This window comes from Musca autumnalis, unplaced genomic scaffold, assembly GCF_047663935.1.
Source record: "Musca autumnalis isolate F117 unplaced genomic scaffold, ASM4766393v1 scaffold_3, whole genome shotgun sequence".
Taxonomy (NCBI): domain Eukaryota; kingdom Metazoa; phylum Arthropoda; class Insecta; order Diptera; family Muscidae; genus Musca; species Musca autumnalis.
This window is the reverse complement of record NW_027411866.1, coordinates 78968617-78987640: the sequence shown is the minus strand read 5'-3', so window position 1 is coordinate 78987640 and position 19024 is coordinate 78968617. Positions and strand designations below refer to the sequence as shown.

At 35.1% G+C, this 19024-nt stretch overlaps 1 protein-coding gene across 2 annotated transcripts in view; it reads left to right on the top strand.

Annotated features, from left to right (window-relative positions):
- The first annotated feature begins 1205 nt into the window (after positions 1–1205).
- LOC141396521 (homeobox protein unc-42) overlaps positions 1206–19024 on the top strand; it is a 45308-nt gene continuing 27489 nt past the window's right edge. The window contains exons 1-2 of one of the 2 annotated variants that reach the window (XM_073972067.1): positions 1206–1668; positions 1768–3338. In XM_073972067.1, coding sequence (XP_073828168.1) covers positions 2945–3338 — 394 coding nt within the window. In that variant the 5' untranslated portion in view covers positions 1206–1668; positions 1768–2944. Of the gene's footprint in view, positions 3339–19024 lie in introns of both variants that reach the window. The other variant, XM_073972066.1, reaches the window with a different exon arrangement.

Sequence of the window (19024 nt, the reverse complement as noted above, 5' to 3'; positions counted from 1 at the left end):
AAAAAAAAGGCTGTTGAAAAATGTACCTCTTGTTCGATCGCTCGTTATTTTCACCAGGGAATTCAGCGCTACCAAGTCTAATGTAGACAAACTTCGTTTTTAAAAGTATGTAGTTTTCGTCAAATTTTTGCTGGGGAGTTGTTGTGGATGGATCGACTTCAAAATATCTGAGACGGATTTGATCTCAACTTATGTGGTTTTTAAACCATTATTTCGCTGAGGCCTATTTTTGTTTTTAAAAGGGCAACACTGTCTTCTTAAACACACGCAGAGACAACCTACACAATTTATTATTGGTTCCAGAAAAAAGTAAAATAAATGATGTTGAACTACCATAAAAAAGCCAGAGAGAAATCAATCATTTGTTTTGGCCATGTTCTGCAGCAAGAACAACTAAAAAAACTGCTCAAAGTTGTTTGTTGTTATAATAGCAGTAGCGGCATCACTACAATGTATGAACTGTCACTAATATAGCGTTCCTTTTTACTCATAGGAACACATTTAATGGCTGATTTCCGCCACGATATTAGAGAGAGATGGCAACAGTAACTCATTTGAGGTGTGTTTTATGTGAAAAAAGACAAGAAAACGGAAAATATGCTGTTGCTCTTTCACACACCCACCGGCGATAGACATTTAATCCTAAAGAAACCGATTACTTGGTAACCGTTGCATAAGTTTTCATGGGGGTTGCTCAATATTTGTGCGCTGTCTCTTTTCGACTTTGAATTTGGCAAAAAAAATGATGGCAAAGACGTCCTTGCCAGCATCCCCCATCCTTAGTTGGCCATTTAAGCGAAAAAAACCCTAACTAAATGAAATGATGACGATAACCATAAGCAAATCCGGTCGTTCTGTTACCGCCACCATCACCACCACATTAGTTAACAAGCTACGCTGACGTTCTCTGCTAACGTTGACGTCCAAAGTTTCCACCAAGTCGGCGGCAGGCAGTCAGTGTGCATGATCCTTAATTTCGTTATTTCGATTTATAATACCATCCATGCTCTCCTCGCTTGGCCTGCATATCATTTCAAATCAGATCGAACGCGTGTTTATACAACAACGAAGACGACAGAACATACGTAGCTCATCAAAACTCACGTTTAACGGATTATTGTGAACAAAGAAAAACTTTTGTTTTCCATTTCAAAAGCAAAAAAAATAATTAAATTATAGATTCACATTTTAAAGTTTGTTTTCCTCCGTTTTTTGTGTGAAAAGCCTAAAAGTTTAACCCAGTATTTTGTGGAGAATCCACGAACTGTTATTTTGTTCTTCCAGTTACAAAGCCACGCCGAAGTTGACGTAAACGTGCATCCGTTTTTCGGTGTCCTTTCATTCAAACAGACGTTGTCGTTGCCATCATCGTTTAGGCCACGTCCGAAGTTGGCATATGTTGAACTTTGTATAGCTCCTCCATGTGTATGGGTGTTTTTGTAACTTTCTGTATCTCGGTTTCTGTGTGTGTGCCTTGGTACTATTTCGAATATTCCTTTGCCGCAGTCTATCATCATTAGTTGACGCTGGATCGAGTTAAATGAAAAACGCAAATTTCATTATTCGCCAAACAGTCGTCGGTGTCATCGTGTTTATTGTTGTTGGAGTTTTCCTTTATTAAAATTAACTCACAAACCAAGTGAAGAAGTCAAGCTATCCTGCCAAGAAGTAAAGTAGTCTCATCATTTCTATACACCTTGAAATCGTAATTTGTTTTCTTTTCTCGGTGTGGACCAACTCATCGGCATTCATTGGCACGCGTCGCAGTAAATTCGATAGCGAGCGATTTTGAGCGATTTCAAAACAAAGAAAAAAAGTTCCAAAAGTTGGTCGTCGGTTGTTCGGTTGATACGTGCATTGAACGGAAATCATATTTTCAAATTATTTGTAAACATTAGAAAGTGCCGTTAGCCGTTAGAAATCATCCAACGAAAACAATCTTCTCGAACGTGAACGAATGATACGCAACGGTATTATCATTCAAAACTAATTTCACAAAAAGAAAATAGAAAAGAAGAAAATTCTTGCGAATCCGAAACAAACGAAAAAATAAGTGAAATATTCTGAAATTCATTCAAAAGTGCCCAAACAATAGTGTGTGAAAAAAGTGTCCAAAAACCCAAATTAACCTCACTTTTCCAAAGCAAGCTCTAAAACGAAGCCACCCACACCGCAACACCTAACCTCAACTATTAACGATTTAAACGCGGAAAGTGTTAAATTCTTCCCATTGGATTATCCTGGTGATTTTTTCAAAACGTATATCGATTCGAGATTTTACGCCGGCCACAAATTGGATTTCAAACAACAAAATTGTGCCGGCGGCCCGGGTTCAGGTGGTGGAGTCGTCGGCAATAACAATAATAGCCATCCAATAGCGGCGGCGGCAACGGCTCACTTGTCCGCTTCCTCAGCGTCATCGTCGGCACCGTTACATGGTTTAGCGGCCCACACGGCGGCGGCTCATCAATCTCATCAATCCCTTTTGAATTCTCATCACGCATTACAGCAACACCATCAACAACAACAGCAGCAACAACAACATCAATCTGCATCATCACCTTCTATACAAAGCAATCAACAACAACAACAGCAGCAGCAACAACAACAATTGCATTCAAGTAACCCTGGTCCCAATAATCCCTCGTCATTAGGTCCCCTTAATTCCTCCATTAACACCAACGGTAGCGGTAATCCCTCGGCCGGCAACAGTTCACCATCTTCGGCGGGTATTCATCCCACCCAAGAAACGCATTCTTCCTCATCCGTACCACCCGTTCCTACCTCACTGAGTGCCCCCTCCCTACCGCACATAGCACCCACATCGCTTGGTCTTAGCCCCCAATCATCTGCGGATTCTCAACAATTTAACATTTTTCCTGCCATCTTTAGTCGCCAATTAAACTTTTCCGCCGCCGGGGGCTGTGGCCAAAGTAAACTCACCATGGATGAGCTACGACCGAATTTAGTTGGTGGCCTTTTGGGTCTACAGCAAGGCCTACTCGAGGATCATGCCGCCAGCATGCAACATGGGGGCGGTGTTCCACAAGACACCAAATTTATGTCGTTTCAAGATAATCGCCTCATGGGCATTGGTTCCTCACATGAAAATCGCCTTTTGGGACTAAGCTCCTCGGTGCAGGATAGTCGCTCACCCGCCGCCATCACCTCCGCCATTGACAAGAATCCGCTTAATCATCAGCGAAAATGCAGCAGTACCCCGGAGGATTTTAGTTCATTGTATTCAGGATTACCCACACCTGGCATTGATTCGTCGTCGCATCATCACACACCCGCTCATACGCCGCCAACAAGGCTATCGGACCATACGATATCTGGTAATTATGCTTAAATTTTTCATTCATGCTCATTCATTGTTAATCCTTTACTCTCCTCTTAATCCTTTCATTTGTCCAAGAAATTATGGTCCTCAAAATGACCAACATCATCAGCTTCTGTGCTCAACTGCACAGGGATATATTTACAATAGTTTCCACAGCTTATTGTACCTCTTTCATTGCAAAAACCATATGCACCCATTCATAACAAGCGAACGCGTGTCTGTTCCCACAATGAAGTGGGCACACGCTTCAAGGATTATGGCGAGTGCCAATATTTATGTGACTTTTGTTTTTCTTTGTTGTTGTTTTGAGTCGTTTGTTTGTTTACTGACATTTGACACTTCATTGTTTTGACCCGCTCACGAAAAAGGTGTGAAATGAAATTTGCCAAATAACCCAAATAATGAAATATAAGTAGCAAATGCTGGCACGCTGGAGGTTAAATGGGGACATAACTTTGTAGCAATTAATTAATGAATGCATGTCAAAGAATAGAGTGTAATTATGTTTTGTTTTGATACAACCAAGCAATGTGACGCTCACTTTCCAGTCACTAATGACTGGTGTCTGAGTTGCAAAATACTTTTGAACAATTTTCAAATACCAAAAAGCCATTGGAGTTTCTGAGAGATCTGGAAAGAAAAGAATCGGCTCATTTCTCAAAAAATGATATGTGAAAGGACAATATAATAGGTATACCACATTTTAGAAAAAAAATATTACTCAATATTTATACAAGAAAATGTTGCGAGTTTGTGCAAAACAGAGCTATATTATCAACCTTCCACATGGACTTACATTACTGTATTGGCGTCCTATAAAATGTATTCAAATGGGAATTGATCCCACTCTTAAAGGAAATTAAAAGAACATTGTTGGCTGCATTTTAAACAGAGAACGACAAGTAATCATTGTTTTTGACGAAATGTAGATTAGAAAAGCAGAAGATGTTATTGACGGGTTTGAAGATTTTAGAGATTATATTAGACTTAGGGCCATTATTATATGTGTTCTTTTACTATCTAATGGATTTGAAAACGCAAAATAAACTAATTTGGAGACATTAAGAATATTATTTTTACATAGAAAGTTAATGCCAAGATGCTCCTCCTTGAAATACAATCATCACTTTCAACTTTAACCCAGATATGTCGAGTGTACTACATGTAGTAAGTAAACCTATTATTTATAGGTTTCTGTGGTTATTTCACGTTAAATTTTCTAATAAACTTGCTGAGGCGCTATAGAATATAACGGTGAACAAAGCGTACTTTGATAAGATTTGTCTAGAGTAATTGTGCGTATTATTTGTAATCAAAAATTTCAGTTTTGCGAAATTTGGAAAAGTGCGAAGAAGCCACGCAATCGGTGCGAAAAAAATTTATATGCATATTTTATTTTTGTTGGGTTTCTATGTTTTTTCTAATTATAACAGTTGTAAAAATCAATACGTAGCAAAAGTATACGCCAAACAATTAATTATATGTGTTTTTAGTTGACATGTTTCCTAGCGTACTACATGTAGTACGTTCGGCACTTGTGTATAAAAAATAAAAATCAGTCGAAATCGCTTATAACGTCGTCGTTTATAACGTCATATCGCTTATAACGACGAAATCTTAAAGTCCCGAATTTCTGCCCTTTATATTTCACACAAATAAATATCGCTTATAACCTCATCGCTTATAACGTCATATCGGTTGTAACGTCGGTTTTTTGTGAAATAATTTAATTTTGCTATCGGTTATAACGTAGAACCTTACGTTGAAGAAATATTTCTCTAAATTTTTTGTTTCTATGTATATTTTTTAAGCTCAAACAACTACAAAATATCAAACATATGCACAACATGTTCGAAAACGGGGTTGGACAACTGAATTATGACCCACATGTAGGCGGCCTCAAGTCAATTAAGCTAGCAGTTTTGCCACCCAATGTCACATATGTTTTACAACCCATGGACCAAGGTGTAATAAAATCGTTAAAATCGCATCGCCGGAATCGACAAATATCCACTATCCTGTCAAGAAAAGTACGAAATTAAATGTGTTGGATACCGTGTATTGTTAGATGACGTATCAGAGGCGTGTCTAGCTTTAGAAACCCTTTAAAATGTTATTTACTCAGAAGATGTTACAAGCCAAGAATGTGTATCATATCTGAGTTAAATTTAAAACTTATGTTGGAATTCAAAAATCCAAACTATATATTTTATGATTTTGTTTTTAATCAATTTCTACGAATGTGTATAAAATGAAAAAAATGAATTGAATTTATTTATTTACTTAGTAAAACAATGTTTTTATACCCAAAAGTCACTATACATAATATAATTTCACCTCTTTTATAAATATCGTTTATAACGACTATCGCTTATAGCGTCCGATTTTGGTCAGTCCCTTGACCGACGTTATAAGCGATTTCGACTGTAATATTTTTAGGGATTTTTATCATTAAATGAAATACAGTTGAACCTCGATTATCCGGGAACCTCCATTATCCATGATAGAAAAGAAATGTTGGACTTTTTTCCATTTCTTCTATTTTTTCGTTATAAACTTCATTGCCCGGGAGTAAAAACACATTTTCCAATTAATCTGATTAAGCAAACAAAAGATAAACAAACGAAAACTGGAAATTCTCCCGTATTACACAATTTGTGTATTTATGGTATCACAAAAACCATGGGACAAAGTCAATTCAGATGAATTTGATGATGATTATATTATGTATCCTTCTAAAATTTGGTGGATTACAGTAACAAATAAAAATTGCAGACTTTCATATTATTGTACAATATTATGTCATTTTTACTTTAAAAAATATGTTTAAAAACTGCATAAAAGCATTGCCTCCATTATCCGGGAAAATCGATTATCCGTAATGCCTCCGGTCCCGACCATCACGGATAATCGAGGTGTAATAAAGGCCTTAGAAGAAATATATGAACAGTATTTGCACAATTTTTATGACATTGCAACTGCACCCGCCGAAGGTGTGAATACGAGGGCTACTAGATAAGTTCCGGTGTGCCAGAAAACATTGCTGCCGTGCAAGAACTAATAATGCAAAATCGTCATGTGATATACGGTGAGATAGAGACAGCCTTGGTCATTTTTTGCACCAGCATACATTTGTCTTCATTTGATTCCCGCACATCAAGAAAAAAAGGCGTGTTCAACTATTTTCGTCGCCAGAAGATGCAGTTGAAGCGTTCAAAAGTCATGTTTTGGAGATGATATATATTCGCGTTTTCATTAATAGGCCAGAAACTTTTATAGAGTTCCTCCTAATTACATTTTAGGTGAAGATCCTGGAGTAAATGAAGCGAATTTTAAAAATTTATCTCCTCCATTATTAAATGTTGAAGCTGATTTTTTTTCGAAATCTTTATTCCACTGTTTCCGATAGCTAAGACGATATTGCACTTACGTTATTGTAACAGATCTTACTTTGCTCTTCTCACTGCCGGCTTGATACGAAGCAACATCTGGAAGACACCGATGCTATTATTTCAGCATGTGATCAGGAAATTTTACATATAACCCTGGAATTGTTTTTAAAAATTTTTGATGGTGATTTTTTGCAATTTATTACTCAATTCTCCAATGACTATGCCCCAAACATAATAAAACTACATTTGTCTTTTGCATACGTATATGCCTAGTGTACTACATTTAGTACGGTCTTAAAATCCAAGTTAACCACAACCAATCCAAAAAACCACATAAGAAAAAAAATCCAAATCTATAAAATATAGAAAATTTTACATAATTGCTGAAATTCTGGTCAGTATCGGCTAAACTATTGGGAATTGAACCAAGCAACCTTTTGCAAAAATCTTCCAAATAAAGTTCTCAACAATTCTTTAGAACATTCTGAAACTCTAAAATGCTTACTTCATGTTGTTTCAGCGGTATTTTGCATCATATCTTTTACAACACGTATTTTAAACACAGTTCACACCAACAGTTTATTCTCGCATTTCGGATTTCACTACATTATTGACATTTTTATTTAATCGTCGTTGAAAAATGTACTGAAAACAACGGCATAGAGGCATTTTACAACAATGACATGTTCTGAAGAGTTGTGTATTACATTTCAGGGAATATTTTTCCAAAAGAAAATATTCAGAAAAAATTAACGGGGAGATACGGTGCGAAATGTATACAAATTGTGGAATTTTTGCATATATTTTGAAATTTGAGGCAATAAATGTTGTTTTTCGAGTTCATTATTTCTCCAAATATTTTATTCTTGTCATTGTCTACAAATTTGCTTCAGAGGTCAGAAGAAGATTCGCATTGGTTTCAGAGATATAGCCCCGAAATTCTTTAAAAACTCAATATTTAACCATGTTTAGATGGGGCCATAAAATCCGAGCTGGATCTGACACAACAAAACCCAACTAGGGTTTCTTGTCGTTTGGGTCTGTACTTTCAAAAAATACACAGTTCGAATTGTTTGCACAAGATCACCTTAAAAATGTTGCACAGTGATATAGCTGTCGGCAAACTGACATTGACATTTAATTTTATTGGTCAAAAACCCTATCATCACAGATTTGTAAAAGACACCATCTGTACAATAAGAAGGCACGTGACCCCAAGGGTTTGAGGCCTTGCTGTGTAAAGGCATTATTTTTTCAGACTCTTATATTCTAACCGGTTAAGAATTTTGATTTATTCTCGGAGGTAAAGTTGCAGCTCTTATCATTAGGAACAATAATTGAGAACATATTTTCAAGGTCAAAATCGCCACTTGCCATACCTTATAGTGTATGGAATATTTTCAACTTATGGTCTGTTCCTTTACTTTAAAAATGGTAAAAGTGAAAAAAGTAGCAACAATTGTGAACTGCTTTCATATCAAATGTATGCTTACATCAAGTAAAGGAACACTTATCGAGTAAAAAGTGATAAAACTTGAAGATTCTAGCATGTAAAGGAACAGAGCTTTAATTGAAAACGATATATGGTTTACAAAAAGATAGGAGTTACCATCGTAAATTTTTCTAGCGAAACTACCTTCTATTATTATGCATTCGATGACTTTAGTAAGTAATTTTCCACAACATACGACCTTTTCAGAAGCGGTCAAAATAATAAAATCTGAAAAATTATTTTTATACCCCTCACCACCATTTTCGGACATATTAACTTATAATACCCTTCCCACGTATAATAAATTCGTCGCGTCGTTAGCGACATCTAAAAATTTAAATATGCATTGTCAAAACATTGACTTATTTTCAAATCAGAAAAAGTTGCAAAAGATTTCACAAGGAAAAACGTCATAAGATTTTTTAAATAGTAAGTAAATTCATGAGAGCATATACTTTCATGGCATGTCTAAGTGAAGGTAAACATATGGTCTGTTCCATTACTTCAAGAATCTACTAATTTTTACTATATTTTGCGATATCATTATCGTAGTAAAAAATAGTATATTTTTGCATGTTTTGGAACAGGCATATATATAGTACGAAGAATTCATCCTATGTAGGTGGTAGATGATGAAGTTAGTAATAAAGATGTGAAGATAAAAATATGAGCTTTGTTCCAGAACTAAAAAGGTTTTACAATTTTTACCACTTTTACACAATTTACACGAAAAACCGTTCCCGTACACAAAAAAGTTGAAAAATGTTCACTTCTGTTTAAACAAACATGGCGTCGAATGACGCTCTCTTTAAAAACTTTTTACACGACAAATTTGGGTAAGTAAAAAATAGTAACATGGTTGCCAGCATCTGATTGGCTGGTACGCAGACTTTGACATTTGTTCAAGCTTTTTTGACGTTTTTTCCATGTTTGCGTTCCCGAACTTTCTAAAAAAAGTTTGGTGTGAGAGAAAATTTTCTCTCTCCCTCTCTTTTAAAAGTTTTACTAATAAAAAGTACGGGAACAGAGCTATGGTGAGATGATGATGAGTTTTAAATGCGGATCAGGTTAAGATGTAGAGCATGGTAGAACAAATACAAGGTAAAGTTAATACTACAACAAATACAACTCGAACAACCCCTCATACCAATTGCGGATATTATTCGAATGTTCGACACAACTTTCGAAAACGATATCACATTCGAAGAATTGGCAATTGTTTTTCGGGTGTACACAAGCACGTTGTTCTTTTGTTCGTCAAAAGTTTAAAAACGATATCGTTTTCGAACATTTGGCGAATGTTTTTTCTTCACAAGAAAAATTGTTTCGAGAAACATTTTTTACTTTGAAAATTTTTTTGTTTCAAAAAAAAAATTTACGTTGTTTGTAAAAAATTCCCATTTGCTTTTTTCAAATAATTTCGATATAAATGCTACGTATAATATAGACAATAAGTGTTGATAAAGACAACATATGTGTAGGTTGCCAAACACAAGACAACAATGTTTATCAACAGTTAAATATCGCGTCGCAAACATAAAGAAATAAAAACGGAAAAGGTACATAACAGAAACATCAAGAAACTCCACAAAAAATGTTTTTCGCCACTATCGTAAAACTATCGTCAATCATTCGCTAATAATATTATTAACGATATTCGAAATCGAAGGATTTCCTGCCACAAACTGAGCGACGAGTGAATCGTTTTTAATTCATTCTCGTGTGTCGTTCTCGAACAAAATATCCGCAAAACTCTCGAGAAACATTCGAAAACGATATCGTTTTCGATAGCAATGGTATGGGGGGAACAACCACAAAGGAATTTGTTTTTGTTTGTAACGTTACTGCCAGTTGTATTTGTAAACAAAACAAGGAAATGTCTATAAATTATTGGAATTTAAAAAAACTAATAATTTTTCACATTTGGTTGAATATTTTGGAAAACATGAATGAAAATTCGTTACATTTTCAATTTGTATGTTTCCACATCATTCCACTAAATGCATAAATTCTCGCAGAAAGTAGAATTCTTGCAGAAAAGTTTGGGGTCGCTGAAAATTCATAGAAAAAGGAGAAGCTGTTTCAATGTTTTGTTTTAGAAATCAAGGAAGCACATGTTTATTAGGGCTTTATTTTTTTAAATTTTAATAAAATACCTCACATATTAACAAACGTTGTATCGCCTCTACAAGCGGGGATTTACTGCGCGGCTTATCGTTCGAATTTGGAGGAGGTTACATATCATTGATATGAAGAAGTCTTTCTGGGAAATGGTTTTTTCCGAATGATATATTTTTTTCTCAAAAAATATATGTCCCTAATGTACATCGAAATAGAAATAAATGTATAAAATGTCATATGAAATTTGGCACTAACGTTACAACCCAGTTCAGTCAGCTGTGTATTGCTGCTACCTTTTCTTATTCTATCATGGATGTAGGGGTTGATGGTGTGGCAAGATGATGGAGTGGAGATGTGCATCGTTGGCCAATTGATGCACTGGAAGTAGAAAGAAGAGAGTTCCCCCCATACCATTGCTATCGCAAACGATCCGTTTTCGAATATTTTTCGATAGTTTTGCGGATATTTTGTTCGAAAACGACACACGAGAACGAATTGAAAACGATTCATTCGTCGCTCAGTTTGTGGCAGGAAAACCTTCGAATTCGAATATCGTTAATAATATTACCCCTCATACCAATTGCGGATATTATTCGAATGTTCGCCACAACTTTCGAAAACGATATCACATTCGAAGAATTGGCAAATGTTTTTCGGGTGTACACAAGCACGTTGTTCTTTTGTTCGTCAAAAGTTTAAAAACGATATCGTTTTCGAACATTTGGCGAATGTTTTTTCTTCACAAGAAAAATTGTTTCGAGAAACATTTTTTAATTTGAAAATTTTTTTGTTTCAAAAAAAAATTATATTGTTTGTAAAAAATTCCCATTTGCTTTTTTCAAATAATTTCGATATAAATGCTACGTATAATATAGACAATAAGTGTTGATAAAGACAACATATGGGTAGGTTGCCAAACACAAGACAACAATGTTTATCAACAGTTATATATCGAGTCGCAAACATAAAGAAATAAAAACGGAAAAGGTACATAACAGAAACATCAAGAAACTCCACAAAAAATGTTTTTCGCCATTATCGGAAAAACTATCATCTTTCATTCGCTAATAATATTATTAACGATATTCGAATTCGAAGGTTTTCCTGCCACAAACTGAGCGACGAATGAATCGTTTTCAATTCGTTCTCGTGTGTCGTTTTCGAACAAAATATCCGCAAAACTATCGAAAAATATTCGAAAACGGATCGTTTGCGATAGCAATGGTATGGGGGGTATTAGCGAATGAAAGATGATAGTTTTTCCGATAGTGGCGAAAAACATTTTTTGTGGAGTTTCTTGATGTTTCTGTTATGTACCTTTTCCGTTTTTATTTCTTTATGTTTGCGACTCGATATATAACTGTTGATAAACATTGTTGTCTTGTGTTTGGCAACCTACCCATATGTTGTCTTTATCAACACTTATTGTCTAGATTATACGTAGCATTTATATCGAAATTATTTGAAAAAAGCAAATGGGAATTTTTTACAAACAATATAATTTTTTTTTGAAACAAAAAAATTTTCAAATTAAAAAATGTTTCTCGAAACAATTTTTCTTGTGAAGAAAAAACATTCGCCAAATGTTCGAAAACGATATCGTTTTTAAACTTTTGACGAACAAAAGAACAACGTGCTTGTGTACACCCGAAAAACATTTGCCAATTCTTCGAATGTGATATCGTTTTCGAAAGTTGTAGCGAACATTCGAATAATATCCGCAATTGGTATGAGGGGTTAGCATAGAATTATGTTAGTTAAGGACCTTGCCAAGCCACGATAGGTGGCCTTATCCCTAACTTATCAAGTGAGAGTAGGGAGGTCGTTCTACGACGAGAGACCACAGGCCAGATTGCTTTAGACACCTTGCAGAGCCATCTTTAAAGTGCCTCTCGTTGAAGATCCCACGAAGTTTTCCAATGTAATAGCACATTAGTGGCCGTGTAGTTTCATCAACCAGAAGGTCGATAGACTTAGAGCCACCTCGAGCTAGGTCGTATGCTACCTCTTTTCCCATTATGTTATTATGACCCGGAACCAAAAATAGTTTTACGATATCGCGTAATAGTACGGTTACATTAGAGTTTTTTTTGCCGGGTTAACCCACTTCATGAGAATTTATTTGACGTTTGCTCTATGAATTGACATTTGAAACCCAAACCCACTGGGTTAATCCGGTTAAGTGTAACCGGGGTATAAGTCCTCTCTGCAAGCAAGGATAGCTCAAGAGTTAATGGTCCATGACTTGAGAGCCTTGAGTACCGCTTGACTAGCGACATATACATTCACCGGTCCTACAAGACTACCTTCAAGTCTTCCAGCCTTCCAGTTCTGCTGCTTTCCTGATAGCAATAATCTCCGCCTGAAAAACGCTGCTGCTATCGTCAAGCTTGTATAAGTGTTTGATTAATGGGTTCTCGCAGTGGACGCCCGCACCAGTGCCTTCTTCCATCTTTGAACCGTCAGTGTATATTGTCAGACCGTCCAGAGGAGACATGCCTTCAGCCCATGCGTCCATGCTTGAAAAGATAACGGATAAGGAGTCAATCTTGAACGAAGTTGGCATATAATCGCTTACGCTACACCTGTTATTTTATTCAAGTCGACTGTCATTTAATTTTAAAACTTTCGAATGTCCGAAGTGTGAACTTCGCCGCGATCCACAATCAAAGAGTAGTAAAACATAAATATATATAGTATAAATAAATTTACTAAAATACCGTTTTCAATTTATTCATCGCTATGCTTTGCGAACACACTTTTAAATTGTCAAATGCTTTTGGACAATTCATTCGATAAATGAATGAATTTTTAAAAATTCCCAATTTTATATGGAACGGTGACAGCAAGATGTTTAGGGTTTTGCCAGTTAAGTCAAATTGTTTTGTTCTATTTGTTCCTCCACATTTCCCCTTGGCTTCCATGAAAAAACATTTGTATTGATTGAGAGGTGATCTGGAATTCCAATTACAAATGAAACCAAAGAATTTTAGAAAGCCGCCCTTACTGAGGATTCCTTGTAAAATATTGATTTCCTCGAAGTCACAATTTATTTTGGTGGCATTTGATGTTTTTATTATATGTATCAACGTTTCATAACTTTCCCTGATGTTAACGCATCTTGCTATAGGAAGAGAAGGTTTTCGGCTTGACACATGCAACAGTATTACGTTCAAGCTTCAAACAGAACCATCAACTAAAGTCTATATCTACATTATGCAATTTCCAGTTAGATGGAGAGAGAGGTAGGTATATAGTAACCCTTTGCCTCTCAGCACCGATAGAAGTGACAATTGCCGCAAGGAAAATTACCTAATGTAGATACGGACAAACAATCTCCACTCAATAGCGATGTACCTCATTCCCATTTGGCACCCGAAGTTTTTATATCGTTGCAGTAAGGGAACGAAATTTAGAGAATAGACGCTCTCGTTTGCGGTACACAGTAAAGTTCTCAATAGCATGTGTGAGTTGCCTTTGCTTTAAAAACGCAAGTCTCTTCTATAGTCCCAATATGGCCACAATAAAATCCATTTCCAATTGTGTTATTATTTGTGGTCCATCACTTCTTTGTTGGGGCTCATACTCGGTACCAAAATGATCTTCATAAGTAACACCACTTGCTAAAGTCATTACTATGAACTCCGTTTTACGATCTGGTGTTGGTGGCTTTGGTGATACAACATTAGCTTTGTTCCAGAACTAAAAAGTTTTTACAATTTTTACCAGCTGTACACATTTTACCCGAAAACCCGTTCCCGTACACAAAACAATTGTAAAATGTTCATTTCAAAGCCAATCTGATTGGCTGGAAGGCCGACTTTGACATTTTTCTAGTATTTTTTGACGTTTCTTCCATTTTGTCGTTCCCGTACTTTTTGAATAAAGTTATATGTGTATCTGGAGATCTTATATTCGTTGGGATCCTCTCCGAGAGCTTCCACATTGGCCAAAATGATCCCATGGCACGGTACAGCAACAATGAAGCTGAAAACACACCCAACGACAAAGTGCTGCAAAGTTTTGTCTTTATTCTTCTACCAGAAATGACACAAAACTTTACTCAAACGTTGGATATGTTTTCAGCTTCACGGTTTCATAGTTAGAATCTCCATGAATGCACGCTTGATTATTTTGGGGGGTAAACAACTTGAACAAATTACTTAGAAAGGACGAGCAACAGAAACAATACGTTCTCCACGTGAACAGATGCCGTCAGCTGAACGCAGATAGCTCCAAAAACACATGTACGATAACTTTCCCAGCAACAATTACTTAGCAAGTTCCAGCAACTTCTCTCAGTGAATTTTACTCCCTCAAGCAAGAAAAAATGCAGAAAGTTATCGAACAACATTTTGCAAAAACTTGCAAGAAAGTCAGCTGTTTCCGAAAAAGTATGAAAATTGTTTTTGTTTCTTTTGATATTTTAAACCAAATTGAACAAAAACATAAAATTTGAAATTGCATTTGACTTATTTAAAGCTGTAATCCTATCCACAACGCTTTAACACATGGTAGAATAAGAAAAGGTAGCAGCAATACACAGCTGACTGAAATGGGTTGTAACGTTAGTGCCAAATTTCATATGACATTTTATACATTTATGTCTATTTCGATGTACATTAGGGACATATATTTTTTGAGAAAAAAATATATCATTCGGAAAAAACCATTTCCCAGAAAGACTTCTTCATATCAATGATATGTAACCTCCTCCAAATTCGAACGATAAGCCGCGCAGTAAATCCCCGCTTGTAGAGGCGATACAACGTTTGTTAATATGTGAGGTATTTTATTAAAATTTAAAAAAATAAAGCCCTAATAAACATGTGCTTCTTTGATTTCTAAAACAAAACATTGAAACAGCTTCTCCTTTTTCTGTGAATTTTCAGCGACCCAAACTTTTCTGCAAGAATTCTACTTTCTGCGAGAATTTATGCATTTAGTGGAATGATGTGGAAACATACAAATTGAAAATGTAACGAATTTTCATTCATGTTTTCCAAAATATTCAACCAAATGTGAAAAATTATTAGTTTTTTAAATTCCAATAATTTATAGACATTTCCTTGTTTTGTTTACAAATACAACTGGCAGTAACGTTACAAACAAAAACAAATTCCTTTGTGGTTGTTGTTCGAGTTGTATTTGTTGTAGTATTAACTTTACCTTGTATTTGTTCTACCATGGCTTTAACATTTAAAAAAATGTGAAATTGTGAAATTTTCTTGGTCAAAAATGTTAACATTTCAAGTTGTTTACGTGAAAAATTTGCAAGCTCTCAGTTACAAAACTCTAAAAAATCTCTCCCAACTCAATCTCTTTTGCTGGATAATTTTGTTATCGAACAGCATTCCGTAAAAATTTGTACAAATGTTTGGGTTATCGTACAGACCTTATGTCAGTCCCTTGAGTAAATTTAAATAAGGGCGAAACCTATAGCTTTGCGTGTGCGTTCAAAAATACAAAAACAAAATACATGTATTTGTTGTTGTTTTCAATTTGAAATACATGTATTTTGTTTTTGTATTTTTGAACGCTCACGCAGAGCTATAGGTTTCGCCCTAAGAATAAAATGAAAAAGGCATTAGCTTTGTTCCAGAACTGAAAAGCTTTTACAATTTTAACGACTTTTACACATTTTACCCGAAAACCCGTTCCCGTACACAAAAAAAGTTGTAAAATGTTCACTTCTCTTTAAACAAAAATGGCGCTGAATGAAGCTCTCTTTATAAACTTTTTACTCTACAAATTTGAGCGTGTAAAAAAATAGTAGCATGGATGCCGGCGTCTGATTGGCTGGTACGCCGACTTTGACACTTGTTCCAGCTTTTTTGACGTTTTTTTCCATTTTTGCGTTCCCGAACTTTTTAAAAAAAACTTTTGTGTGGCAACAATTTTTCTCTCTTTTACGAGTTTTACTATTAAATAGTACGGGAACAAAGCTATATATTATACTTGATTTTTTAAATAAGTAATTGGTTTCATTCCAAAAATTTATAATATAGGAGGGAAGATGGTGTTTTTCGCAATATTCTTCAAATAGCAAAAAATCGAGATTTTCAGAACTTTGAGGCCCCAGCGACATGTGCTAACATATTTCGATTGTGATCAAACTTTGTCAGTCTTAAAATCTAACAAAACTAAACACGTATTTTTAAAACCACCCTTGTACATATGCGTTCTAATGATATACTTATCTTAGGAAGCTCATACGTTCGTTTCAATATCATTTTCGGCTAGGTTTTAATACTTGGTTTTGTCATTCTTGTTTTTACACTGGTCAATATCCGTATTTGTGACCTATCCAAAGACATTTTCTTTCTTTTTGTTTTGACCTTAATGAGATCTTTAATCGTTTGCAAATGAAATATTCCTATATATATGGTAACATGGGGAGGGTGTGCAACGTTTTTGTTCAAAATGTTCTTATATCAACACCGTTAAAGTTTTTTCAAATATTATTTTTGGAAAACATATAAGCATATCTTGGCTATAAAGGGGTGAGTACATAAGCTGCCTTGCCTGCTTACCTTGCTTGCTTCTGATAAAAGAATAAAAAAGAAAAGGGCAACCAAGTTCGAAATTTGCTCGGCCTTCTTTATTCTTTTATTTTTATTATGTCAGAAATGAAGCAGGAAAGCAAGGCAATCAGGCAAGGCAGCTTATGTACGCAGGCCTTAAGTTTTGATATATAAATGTATATAATTTTGTTTTTAAAATATAATTTTTGAGAATTTACAAAATGTCTAAAAAGTGGCAAAGCCGCTCCACCCATGGCGCAGCTAGGTTGCCTACGCCAAGAACTCTAAATCTTCATTTAACATACTTCTTCCTTAAATATCAAAATTTTAAAAATTTTATGTATTGAATAATCAAATAATACTTAAATTAGATAAAAAAGAAACAGATCCTAGCATTCAATTGAAGTTGGTATGTTGAATTTAGATACAAAAGATATAATATTACATCAATACGATACGTTTAGCATATTTGATTTTGACTTCACATTATAGTGTGGTATATCTATAACATAAACAATATAAGTTAAACCCGACAAATTTCTCACATTAACCCACCCCCATTCTGGCATTATTAATTATTTTTTAATACAAATTATTTGGATTTCTATGATTTAGAAGTTGTCTTTCAATGGTATAAAAAGTATTTTGGATATCACCAAAGACAAACAAGATATAACAAAATATACCTTCCATGAACTTTTTCGCAATACCCTGAAAACACAAAACTGCTTGCATCCTCTTTGATACAAATGCCAGCTTTTGGGATATGATAGATCTTCGCTAAACTCACAATTTTATAATTATCTTACATCTAATGTTATCTCCAAAATCTTCAACCTGTTAATAAGATCTTTTGATTTATTGAGTCAAATTCTTTTCTAATCTACATTTTATCAAAAGCAATGATTACTTCCGTTTTCTGTTTAAAATGGAGCCAATAATTTTGTTTATGGGTGGACTCAATTCCCATTTTGATAAATTTTATGGGAAACCAATACAGTACTGTAGACAGATGTGGAAGGTTAAAGTCATGGTACAATAAAGTAGAGGTAGGTCAGGTATGAAAATCGCTGAAAAATACAATCCCACAGCCATGACTTAAAACGTCAAGTGGCATGGTACAACAATAAAGGTGGATGTATCTGCATAGTTAGCCCGTTTTACAGAAACATATGGAATTTAGAACTTCACTGTTTATATGTTAAATGTACCAAATAGAGTCAAAAATAAAAATTACTTTAGCTAGACTCCAGAATATTGTTGCTAGAAAAGTGTTCCAAAAATAACAAAAGTTGTACCCATTCTTATGACAATGAACAAAATGTCATTCTCTTATTTTCTACTTGACAAGTTTGGCTGATCTAAGTCGAAGGTCCCACTAGCGCTGTTTCAACATGGCGACTTCGAGTATATAGGCGAGGGGTATGAGGTAGTGAAATCGCTGTACATGGTTTTCTGTGTTTGCGATGCTGCCTCTTCCCATTATTCGTTTTAAGAAACTCACTAGTGTGACCAAGGACAAATATCGTGATTGCTGGTATCCGATTTGCAGATACATTTCAGCTAGAATTTTTACAAAAATTGTAATTTTTTCATTCCAGTACTATTTATGTATATGAATATTTAACTGATTTGTACTTTCGCAAGTATTGCTATTAAAAAAATTAACAATTTAGTATTGCCACGCGAATAAAAATCGACATTTAGATCAGATCTCCGGAGCTTGCGGCGAAACAAATTTCATCCGAAGAAATACATCTTCTGGGTGTTCCACTATCCGCAGCCGGTAGAAGCGACTAGTAGCGCTCACCTATGCTTTCCGGATAGTAAGACCATTCACACACATACAATGTATCAACTGTGGCGCCCAACGTGTTCTAAAACCTACAATTTAAGTCCGTTCTTATTGTAATAATTTTAAATTTATATCTCCTCCACCAGTAATTGTTTTATTTGAATTACTGCTAATAGTCCCATCTCTTCCTCAAATGCCATTGAATACCTCCACTTTAACAATTTTCGGAAAATTTTATAGCAATTTACTCGTTATTGCAAACACCAACTCAGAAAATCAAGGTTAACAAACCTGAATTTTAATTGGGATAAAAATGTTGCCTCGATTAATGAAAATATTTGCATAAATTATCCCAAA